General features: G+C 38.8%; 1 protein-coding gene and 1 long non-coding RNA gene across 5 annotated transcripts in view; both read right to left on the bottom strand.

Moving 5' to 3' along the window:
* SNX29 (sorting nexin 29) overlaps positions 1 to 3,897 on the bottom strand; it is an 82,691-nt gene extending 78,794 nt beyond the window's left edge. Inside the window, exon 1 of one of the 2 annotated variants that reach the window (XR_014886824.1) lies at positions 3,776 to 3,897. Coding sequence is in view for 1 of the 2 variants with exons in the window: in XM_085237649.1 (XP_085093775.1) it covers positions 3,776 to 3,782 (7 nt within the window). In the remaining variant the exon portion in view is untranslated. The remainder of the gene's footprint in view (positions 1 to 3,775) is intronic. The other variant, XM_085237649.1, reaches the window with a different exon arrangement.
* Positions 3,898 to 4,504: 607 nt separating this feature from the next.
* Positions 4,505 to 12,073, bottom strand: LOC146543214 (uncharacterized). Of its 3 annotated transcripts, none has more exons than XR_014886835.1 (3): positions 11,243 to 12,064; positions 9,031 to 10,687; positions 4,505 to 7,874 (listed from the first exon to the last, which is right to left on the bottom strand). It is a non-coding gene; the product is annotated as an uncharacterized LOC146543214 (long non-coding RNA). The 3 variants fall into 3 exon arrangements; XR_014886834.1 differs by having other exon boundaries at positions 10,590 to 10,687; positions 11,243 to 12,063; XR_014886833.1 differs by lacking the exon at positions 4,505 to 7,874 and having other exon boundaries at positions 9,030 to 10,687; positions 11,243 to 12,073.
* Positions 12,074 to 12,114: the final 41 nt, after the last annotated feature.

Here is a 12,114-nt window from a genome sequence, read left to right as displayed (position 1 = left end):
ATGAAAATACTAAGTATGCGGGTTAAGTTTGTCTTACAACTGCGATCCATGTTAGCTTTTAAACTGATATTTCTTCTGATACCTTTTTGTATCTATTTGATAACATGGAAATGGTTTGCAACTTGATACCAGAATCTGAACACAGAATACAGAAAACCTCCATGAAATGATCAGCATGCTAATTAATGTTCCAAAAGACTCAAACAGCCTTAAGTTCAGACAGATTCAGAGCAGTGTAATGTCTATTTTGTCCTTACTGAACTTAAATTTGAACTAACGACAATTATGACAGCATATTATTATGACCAATAATTTCCATGGCTAGCTCAGGTCACCTTTACCCTACATAAAATAACATCCATACGAAGGGCAGCTGGAGTTTCTGATTAGTGCAAGTCTGCAGAACTCAACCGTTGCCATGTTTAACATACCAAGTTGATTCTAGACAAAAATAATTTTCAGTCTACTTTTTTTTAGAAATTGAGAAATTGTGTCATTTTTTTCAAGCAAAGCATAGATTCTTATTCTTTGTAATAAGCCTAGAAAATGTAGTACACCAACAATTTTTTGAAAATTTTAGAAATTAATTCTGACTCAAGGTAGATGGAAGGTAAAAACGAGTCTCTACCAACTCTATTAAAGATTCTGTTCTTTTGCAATCTTCACGATTTTCTAAATGAAGTCTTTAAGCAAACATGCATATATTCAGAAAAAAATACCAAGTGTGATCAGTTCTATATTGTTTAAATAACAAGTGCATTACAAAGTGACCAAAATACCCTCCTATAGATTAAGGAGAGCAAAAATCCAACTCCAGTAAAACACATACAAATACAAAACATAAGGCAAACAAAAAAAGCATTATTGGGAAAGGTGTTATATTTAAAGTACTATAGGGAAAAAAAGATTAAAAGAAGGAAGTTCATACATAACTCTAGACACACACAAAAAAAGTGAAAACATAAATATAAAGAGCAAAACCAAAAGTCTCCTCTCATCTCCAACTACTGAGTCAAAAAGTTCAAAATAGCCTCAGGTACTGCACCTGCCCCTGTAACAGAAATATCTACACACAAAGCAGACGTTCATTATGCAAGTAAGGAAAACAGGTTTTCCAGCAAATTATTTGCAAGTATGGCTGTCTTCATCATTTATACAGATTAAAAACAAAATTTCAGAATTCTCTTACATACCTCTTAAGGTCCTGTACATAAAATCTTAGGCTGTAACTGCTTTTGCTTGCTCTAGTACCAGATCAGAGGTCAACCCAGACCTGATCTGCACGCTACCCTGCAGTACTGCACTACAACTCTACTGCCTCATCCACAACAAGGATTTTCACGTGCTTTGAAACTATAATAACATGCCTAATTTTTGACAAGTACATACATCTAGTATCCTCATGTTATTTCCCTTAAAGTTCAGCTTTTAAACACTGCCCAATTAAACAGTAGTAATATAATAGCAGGTAGTATTAGCAGTATTAAGGAATGCTAAAATCTACAGGAAGTTGCCTTCACATCCACTAGGAATATACTACAGCTAAAAATACATGTTATGTATAGAGGTAGCCATCAGGAAAGGAGGTCAAACATCCAGGAGCAGCTCTTTTAAGTTTAAGGGCTAAAATTGGGTAGGGAGATAATCATAGACCATGGTGTTATTCCCTCTCCATATAACAATTCCCTCCATAAATCTTATGTTATGTTACAGTTAGCTATATTTATTTCAGATAAAGGAAACAATGACAGTTCTCTGTCCTTAACTCTTCTATTTATGTTATTCTGGAAAAAAAAACCAACAACAACAAAAAACCAACCACCACCACCAACAAAAAACCTGCATAGTATTTCATAACATTGATGTTTAACAAAGGGCAAAATTAGTATTCATTTTTTTAGCTTGACATCTAATCAAAATGGAAAACTCATACATGGGCTACACACAGGTAGATTAGCCAAGCAATTGGATTACTCCAAGCCTGAACTGAAGGGCTGAGGCTCTCCATGAGAAAACAGACTCCTAAGGACTTCAGAACTAGGTTTTAGTCGATACAGTGTCAAGACCTGAAACATTTGAGAAACTTTTTTCCCCACAGTTTGAAAGGTTTGACAGTTACTTGCATTTTTCACAACACCAATTAACAGTTCTCCACAAAATCTTTTTTTTTTTTTAATCTCTCTTCTTCTAAGAGAAATACTTATTTTCTTCTTACCACAAAAATAAAACAAAGAAAATTACAGATGTTTTCATTGTCAGTTTCAGTTTCATTTTAAGTAATGGCTGCTGACCCTAAAAAGTACAGCATTTAGTTATTACAGTTAGCTCTTCAATTTTTTTCCTACCACGTTTAGCAAGCAATCTCCCCATACCTTAAATCAGGATGGAAAAAAAAGCTACAACAGATAAGACGACATTCAAGTTTCGAGAAGATATCTATTATCAAAGTTGTATAAATAAATCTATTATTGAATTTATTATTGTTTAAACAGAGCCATGAAAAGTATCTTTGATGCACCTTCCTTCTTTAGTAAAACAAACTAACTAATAATAAAACACTTATAAATGTGCTTCAAAATATATGAGTTATCTTGCCATATTTACAGCAAAATATCTATTGACTGCCAGGATCCTTCCCTCCAACCCATCAACAACTCATACTGGCCCAGTCAAGTGGCTTAAATTCCTCCAAATCTTAGGAATGCAAAGGTCAGGTAAAGAACACTGAGGCTGGAAGTGAATACCCCCACAAACAAGGCCTCGTTGTGACATCTGAGTTTGGCAAACAAACATGACAGAATCAATAAGGTTGGAAGAGATCACTAAGATCATCTAATCCAATCATCAACCATCACCACCATGACCACTACACCACATCACTCAGTGCCAGATCTTCCCTTTTCTTGAACACCTCAAGAGATGGTGACTCCACCAATCTTCCTGCACAGCCTGTTCCAGTGCATTACTATTCCTTCTGAGAAGAACTTTACCTAATATGCAATCTGAACCTCCCCAGCGTAACTTAATTAAGTCCATTGCCTCCTGCCACCTTGTTGTTATCTGGGAGAAGAGGCTGACCCCCACCTCACTAAAACCTCCTTTCAGGGAGGTGCAGAGAGCAGTAATGTCTCCCGAGCGTCCTCTTCTCCAGACTGAACAATCCCAGTTACCTCAGCTGCTCCTCGTAAGACTTGTGTTCCAGGCCCTTGGCAGCTCCACTGCCCTTCTCTGGAAACACTCCAGGGCCTCGAGGTCCTTCTTGTAGTGAGGGGCTCAGAACTGAACACCATACTCGAGGTGTAGATACACCTTAAATACTCTAAGGAACCAGTTTTTCTGCCCATCACGTTTCTCATCTGTCTCATCAATTGTACATGAATAATTTTTTCGTTTGTTTGATTAATTTATTCTTGGCCATTTCTTTTCTTTCAGTATTTATTTTCTGTGGCCTTGTACAGCCAAGGCAATGGAAATCTACGAGATCAGCGTCACTCGTGCACTGAGCTCGCCGAGGGCGGGTCACAACGCGGCTCAACTCCATCTCTACGGGGCCGCGCCTCGTTCTGCGTGGCCTGGCAGACTCCGTGCCCGCTCGCAGCCCTTAGCCCTACTGCACATAGGTGGGGAAGGCAAAGACGCCTCGGCCCTCAGTGTAGGTCCACGCCTCGCCGGGCGGGGGTCCTTGCGGCCACCTCAGCCCACAGAGCGCGCCGCAGTCCGCTGGCCGCAGGGACCCCGTGCAGCGGAGCGGGCCCCACGGGAGCCCCACACTCACCACTCATGGTGGCCGCCGGGCTCGCACCTCCAGACGTCCCTCCTCCAGACACGCTCCCTCAGCCCCAATCCGGGCCGAGCACAGCAGACGCACCGCCCCGGAAAGCCGCCCCACTGCCCCGGAAAGTAAACACGGCTCCGCGCCGGCAGCCTCCTCCCCCGCAGGGTCTCCTCCGCCCTCGCAGCGGCTGCATTCCCGCCCTCCTCTGAGGTGGCGGTAGCCCTTGAAGATTCTAAGGCGCAGCGCGCAGCAACAAGAGGCGGGAGAGCTGAGGCCGAGCGTTACGGCGTGCTGTAATCGTGTTTCAGAAACCGTGCGGGAATTGTGCAACCTCCACTATCAACGTAATGAAGTAATTTTCTTAAATTTTATGCATTCACTTCTCAGCACTATCTCCCTACTCATGCAGTGCTGTGCATTTCCACGTTGCAGCAGATCGTAGTCTTTTTGTCTAGGGCTCCTAGGTGCAACAATAATAAAAACTGTAATGGTGCTGTAGGCCTATTTCAGAGTTGTTGGCTATGTGTGGCCAGACCTATGCAGCTACAAATTTTTTTATAGAACACATTCTGAAAAATGGCTGTCAATTAAATGAAATTCTCCACCATCAGGAAACACATTGTGATTACACGTACAGTATTTCCCAGAACCACAGCCTGCTTTAGCGTGACCCAGAGATACTATCTGAACTGGGAGTAAAGACATACAGCATTCTTATTTCAAGCATCACAGGTTTATTTGAAACTAAGCTTTACAAGACTGGGGATACTATGTAGACTTCATGTCTGCCTCAAGTAATTTTCAGCATAAGATCTGGTTTTTATCATGAAACATATTATTTCAAATTTATTTAAATATCTCACATAAACAGATGGAATCTCAAGACACTGGAAGAGACATTCTACACAGAGACTTCCAGAAATTAAAAATTTGTGTTTCTAAATAATATAGAAATACTTGACTGAAGATGCACTAGAATTAGAAATAATGTGACAGTGAATGTTCAAGGCAGAGTATAACAGGAGGATGCACTAGCCTTCCCTACTGACTGCAAGTATTAATAGCTTTACTGGAATAATTGATTTATTATTATGCAGTAAAAATGTATCACTGTCATAGGCACCTAGCACCCAGAATATAGTTGCAGTAATCAAAAGATTTTGGAGTAACTAGAACAGCAGCTCCTTCTTCTGTAGCTGCTAATGGAAATTGAATTTCACACCACAGGTTTTACCGAGCCACAGTCAATACAAGTGCATTCTTCCACTGAATACATTAACGCTTCACTTTGAAGTGAGTGTGTAATTCCATCTGTATGCACACTGCTTTCAGTATTAGCCGTCAGAATATCATTCCACTCCACAGAAGAGTCTGTTATTATAAAAATGTTAATCTAGTACATATGTCACACTGTATCTAACATACAGTTTTTAAGGATCCAAGTTTCATTATGTTTCAACTATATTCCTAGCCTTAATGAAAGTTTAAAGATGTAATTATATGCAATAATATTTTGTTACAATAAAACCTAGAGTTACATGTCTCCGTGGCAGAATGTAGGCATACCAAGCATTGAACGTCCAGCTAGAGCATTTCCTGCCATGAACTCAAATTTGACTGCTCATTTATTTTGACATCTAGAGAAGCCTAATACTCCCAGAAATCCCCATCAGTGCCAATTTCATGTCATTACATCTGCTCAATCACTAATACTTAGGTGGCAGGAACTAGTTGCCTGAAAAAAAGGAGAATTTTGTCTTTCACTATTCAATCTGGGACAACTACATAAATAAATAATTTAAATTAAAGCACTTATTTTAAGCTTCAACATTAAAATAACAAAATGAAATCTCTGGATAGAATACTCAATAAAGTATTATTATGTCAATAATTATGTGTATGATGAGTGAAATTCATCCCTCAGGCCATTAGCCTAAAGTCTATGTAACCAAAAATTAGCTTCAACAAAGCTTCAACAAACTTTGTTTAGAGACTACTTTGGGGTTCTTCTGCTAATGCTTCTGGCAGCTTTTTTGCCTGACTGTACTTCAGAAATTCTGTTGGCAGAATTACATAGTATTTAACAAGGGAAAGAGAGTTTTCTGCAAAGGCTGTTGCACTCACTTCACAAACAACATTAGCTAAGCCGCACAGAGGAATTCTTCTGGCTGTAGAGTTGCTCCTACACTGGTCGTTTTGTGCTGACACAGATCTTCTGGATAGGATATGTAATTTTTTTCCCCTACTCACTAAGGCAGCTAGCTGACTTACAGTTTTCAATCTTTTAGTAAAGGCACTGTAGTTTTGTCTCAGTCCTCTCTAATTCTCTAAAGACATTTGCTGAAAAAGTCCAAAGAAAAAAGTCCTTTGTAAGTGGCCTCAGTATAACAATCCTGAAGATCTGTGAGATGAATTTACCTACAAAAAGCACATCAGTTTTTCTTCAAAAAAATTACTGAACTTCAAGGAACAGCCGTCTTACAGACAATTATCTTCTGAAAAAGTATTGAAATTATCTGAAACAGTTATTTTCAGAAATCCACATTTTGTTAATTGCATGCTTTAACACTATGGCTGGAAGCAGATAAGCTGTTCTAGGAATTGGGTGTACACAGTTAACAAAAAAATAATAAAGAGGCTATTAAACTATTTGTTGTGTTCATTACCTTTTACATTCAGCAAAGAACAACGCTATTTTTAGGCACAATATTTTTTAACTTTCTTCCAGCACAGTGAAAAATCAAGAACACTGTAGATATTTCTCGTTTGCTACAGCACACTTTGATTAGGCAACTGCTTTGAAGAGTGATAATGCATCTGGTATCTCTAAAGAAGATTAAAAAATGAAGAACTTAAGGGAGAAATATTCTTTAAAAAACAGTAATTAAAATAGCAATCATTACAGAAAATAATAAGCACATAGGAAATAAAAGCAATGATAATAGAACTTCCCCTCTGGGAAGGAAGATGATCTTTTCATTTGTCTGATATTCCACATGTGCCAAAATAATTATGTAACTACTAAGGACAATATATAAAGCAGTAATTGTGCAAGGAAGGTTGGAATACACTAATACTGTCATGTTAAGGATATGAGTCTGACAGGCGGCCAGTTGGTGAAGCCTTCCTGTTGAGTCATGTGGCTCAAGGAAGGACCAGACTGAAAGTGAAATTTTGAAGAATTCAGAAGGGGAGGGCGGAACATATGAAAATCCCACATTGAACTAATTTTCTATTCCTTCTTCCCAGGAGATAGCATGTAAAATTTCTATATGAAATACAAGTGTAATAAAACTCCTGTATACTGCAGGAGATCTGGCCTAGAAATGCTACGGAGCCCAGTAGTGAACATGGTAATTGGACCTCTCCATGTCATATAATCAATGCAATAAGAAAAGGTGTGAATAAGCAACATTTTAAGCACCCTACATTAACACCATATATGAATATTTTCAGAACTAAGATGAGGATTTTCAAAAACATTCTTTACTAACACCCTGGAAAAACTGTATCAGCTGCAGCTGAACTCTTTGATATTAGGGACTTGCCTTATGTATCTGTATTAGACCATAAGCCTCACTTTCAATGCTAGCTACTTCTTAAAACTTCTACATCAAGGTAAAAGCCTGAAAATTTCATGGTAATCAAAGTTGTAAATTTTCTCCATTATTTCACTTGCACTAGAACAACACAACTTATAAACAGCGGAAGAAAATCTTCTGAAGGACTGATGCTTAAAAGTTACCATTGTTGTTCAGTCAACTCAGCATGTCAGCCTCTGAGATTCTCAGATATGTCTCAGGGGAGCCAAAATATGCTGTTTCAATTTGTTGCTTCCAGATAATCTAAACATAATATGCTCATTAATTTATTATGTTCATAATGTTTATTCTCCACATCCAACAAACTTATTGGCAAACGCAAATTTATTGTGATGAAGCAGAAGTCCTAATCATAATGTTGCTAACAAAGTAACAAAAGCATAAGATGAAAGCATAAAAATGGGTGAACACAGACCTGGACTGTATTTAACAGGATTTATTTCCAGCTGCTTCAGTACTTTAACTGGTTGTTCTGTTTTTTGTTGTTGTTTTTCTTCCTAAAGTAAAAACAAAGGATTTTATACCTTTTGTGAGGCTTCCAGTTTGTGCTTCAACTATCCAAAGAAAGGCTTTAACTCTAGATTAGAGGCTTTGAAAAGAGGAGTACAGATCAGAAGTACTCTTCATCAAAGCACAATGAAATGCCTATGACTTAAGTTGCTGAATTCCATTGAGGTTACCCATTTGTGAGCTTGGAGTAATTCTATGACTGAACTATGCAAGAGAATTTATGGTGCTACAGTGCCACATTAAGAAAGTCAAAGAAGAATTTTATTTATAGCTCTTCCACTCTAACAGCTTAAAAGAAAGACTTCATGTAAGACAAAACAAAATATAGCTATTGTGTGAGTGTCCAACAGAGGGAGAGTAATAGGTCTGAAACTGCATTTCTTAAAAATAGCAGTGTTATAACAAACTGATCATTGAAAATACATTTCCAGGTCAAGATATCTCAGTCTGGATTATACATGCTCTTATGCAAGCATAAAAGCTTCTTTGTAGCTCATTTAAGCCTTTCAAGAACACCAGCAAAACTTAGGACGGACTCAGATCTTGAAAAAGTCGTAATACCAAAACATAACATGGCTATGTTTTCTCTATTTCCCAGCTACATCTCCAGGGACTACCTGGAAAGAGAATTTGGTAGAGTTTTGAAGTATTGTTTTTCGGCACCTAACCAAACTGAAGATAGTTCAGTATTTTCAATTCTGTGCCAGGCCTAGTGAATATATGAAAGTTACTGAGATGAAAAAAAAATCTCATGCAGTTTTCCCTCGAGGGGAGTGTATTGCTTGAATTTAGATACATCCTTAATCCACATCTTCCACAAAAACTTTGATGCATCTAACTCCACTTGCTTCTTTTAAATAATGCTCAATTTAATTTATGGAATACCTTTTGAGATTGTCTTTTCAGATATGCTTCATATTAACAGCTATGTTTCTATAATGGCAGTTCCAACACAGAACACTGCATCTTATGTTCTTCCTCTTTTAATATTAGTAATTTAGCTTGCAAATTTTGTCATTTCTTCTTTTTAGGTAAATAACTTGTTCCTTTGGCTTTATTTTTAAAGATTCAAGATGACTTCAAAGCGATTCTAAATAGAAGGCTGCACATTTAAGTACACAGCTAATGTACATATTTAAATACCTTTTTTGTGTCAGGGCATGGTGTCACAGTGCGTCAGTTGCATTTCAGCTTGCTGCCACACCAGAAAGGGAGGTCTTGTTCCTTTCGTACTCCTCCCAGTCTCAGCCAAATGCTTTCCTTTCCCATTTTACAACAGTTCAGGAGTTGATCTGATCTTAAGGTAAACTGAATCAATTTAGCCAGTACCCTAAAACCACTCTCCTTCCCCCTTTGACTGCTGCTGTGTTATGGCCTTATCTGTTAGTGGTGAGCAGTTAACTGTTTGAAGCTGTCAACTTACATGGAGTCTTCTAGCAAAAAAAATATTTTTCTTTTCTCCCTCATCATATCTGCTGGGGTGTGAAGTGTTTGTAAGAGCCTTGGATGAGCAGCACTTAGAAAATGTAAGCCAATTATGATGTGATGATGAATACACATATATATAGGTGATTCTCACTGAGAAAAGTTTTTTTAGTGTTTGTTAAATGAAGAGCTGGCACATTTACTCTAAGCATTTTAATGCAGAGGGATTTAAACGAGGAAAGATTTTATAATACTTTACATGCTTTAAAACCTAAAGAGAATATCAATCACCATTTATATTCCGGTATATATTTTGCCACTAAAATTTTCACAATTCCATTTAGGTTCTGTTTTGCTTATCAGCTGTTCCTAAGTGGAAAAACATACTACTAGCTCTGCTTAAAATGTAATGTTTGAGTTTACATAATGCCTATGAGTGACACAGCCTGCAAAACAGGTTTGTACACTCTGAAGAATGTCTGATGTCTTCTGAAAAACTGTAGACAAATTGCTCATATTCTAGCAAGTACCCAGGGAACTAGTATCAGACAAGGAAGTAAGGAATGTTGGACACCACAAGTAATTCTTTTCCTTTGAAATCAGTGGTAATACATACATCAGTGCCTCTGAGTAAAATATATGTGTGACCCTCCTTTGAAAAAAAAAATGCTAAGGGAAGAGAACGAATACCACAACTGGGTACTTTGGGAGCTGTCATTAAGAAAGTCTTCTTAATGAATGCCAAAGCGTTCATAAGACTTGCTGTCTACATGTTCTGTGTGCTAGTAATCTTAATTACTCTGAAAAAGTAGTACCTGCCTCCAGTTAATCCTTGCCTGACTTGCAGGCTTTTTCAGGGCTCAAACAGAAAACACAAACTTGCAGTGGAGCACTGTAGTCACTATAAACTTGACTTATTAAATGCTTGCAACAGTGGGAAAAGCATATAGTAAGAAGCCACTGTGTCAGCAGAATTCACTTCGTCCTCACTATTTTTTATCTCTTACTCAAAAGAAGTAACAAATAACCTCCTCTTTTTTTGCTACAAATGTTGTTACCACTAGGGAAAAGGGTTTTATTTCTATCTCAGCTTCAGTGAAATTACAAATGTAAATCTTGTTCCTTTATCCAGCTGCTTCTTTCCACAAAAACTGAAGGAACTTAGTTAACTTTCATCTCTTGTGAAATTTGCTAAAGCTGAACAATGCTTTCAAAAGTTAATAAAAGCCTTGTAGGCAGGAAAGAAACAAAATAAAATTGTACAATGTATTTCTTACTTCTCTAGCTTTCCTTTTAACTGCTTCTTCTAATCTCCTGAGAAAATCATACCATTCTCGCTTCTCATTCTGCCCTTCGTAAAACTGCGTGTTGTTCTCTAAAAAGAAAGAAAAAAAAAACAAACAAACTCAATTTCTACATCTTCGAGTGAATTCTTTTTCTTTTTCTTTTTTTTTTTAAAGCAATGAAGTACTGAGTGTCTTAAAAAAATCCTTTACCAGATACTAGTATGGCTCTTCCCCGATTTGCTCTCTTTTGAAATGATAGCTCAGAAACTTGCTTGTAGTTTTGTTAAACTTTCACCTATGTTACTGCAATACCATTTAGAATCTTCCTAATTACACTCCACAATGAATAACAGAAGCCCTGGCAATGTATGCCTGAAAACTACAAATAAGCTCTGCACCGGGGAGTAATCAGACTACCTTTCACAGGGTCTCTAGTCCTGGTGATGCTAGTGGTGCGTGCATACTTCCACTGGCAGAGATGTAGTCTCTAATTGTGAATGATGTTATTTGTTTATTTATTTTAAAGTGTATTATCTGCAGCATTGATGGGGAATTTTTAGCTTTCCTATGTGCAGTCTGCACAACAACATTGTTCCTGGATATGACATGTCAGAAGCACAGCTGTGAATCAACACCTGCATTACCTGTGGGTTAGAATTTTTCTTCTCACGGGCACACCTGCTGCTGTACAGCCAGAAATCACCGTGCTCTTCAGTCAGGATTAAGTTACATAAATGCTGCTCAGGAGAATTTGTGCCATGCTACAACCAAAACTGCAGTGGATTCTGTACTGTCTGCAGCTTGCCCCTGTTGTACCTTTCCTTCATTTTCAAAGATACTTCCTTCTAGGGTGCCTTTTTTTATTGTTGTTGGTTGGGTTTTCTTCTTGTTTTTTTACAAAAGCAGTTCTTCTTATCAGACCTAATCAGTCATAAGTCTCAGTATCTGGAACGTCCCAGACGTCTTACGACAGATAACTGAGTCGGTCTGCTATAGGAATGTCAGATTCACAACTTCTAATGCATCCTGTCGCTGAAGTGTGCCTTCACCTGCCCCAGAAGTCAGCTTTGCGGGGCCAGAGCTTAGGCAGAAGCAGAGCGCGGCCAGACCGACGGCTGCTCCACACACAGCCCGTGGGAGCGCCCAGGACTCGCTCCTCTCCCCTACAACGCAGCACCCTGTCACTGCCGCCCGAGCCGCTCCTACCCGCCCGCCACGCGGCATAAGGGAATCAGAGCAGCCTGCTACTTCCCGCAGCATTTCCGAACTGCCTTTCCCAGAGTTCCGCGGAGCAGCCACAAGCACGTCCTGAGAGAACGCTGGCGCCAGGGCTGCTGGGGCACGTACAGAGCTCTCGCCCCGCTGAGGCGTTGGCGCAAGCCACCCCTTCCATCACTCGAGAAACTACAGGCGGAAACTGCATGAACGAAAGACGAGCGCAAAGACTGACGGGAAGTGTGGTTTCCGAGTACACGGAACACGCAGATAACTACATTTCCCATCTCTTCCGGGGAGG

This window comes from Meleagris gallopavo, chromosome 16, assembly GCF_905368555.1.
Source record: "Meleagris gallopavo chromosome 16, MGAL_WU_HG_1.1, whole genome shotgun sequence".
NCBI classification, from domain to species: domain Eukaryota; kingdom Metazoa; phylum Chordata; class Aves; order Galliformes; family Phasianidae; genus Meleagris; species Meleagris gallopavo.
Note: the sequence above shows the minus strand (reverse complement) of the source record. Positions and strands in the feature narration are given on the sequence as shown.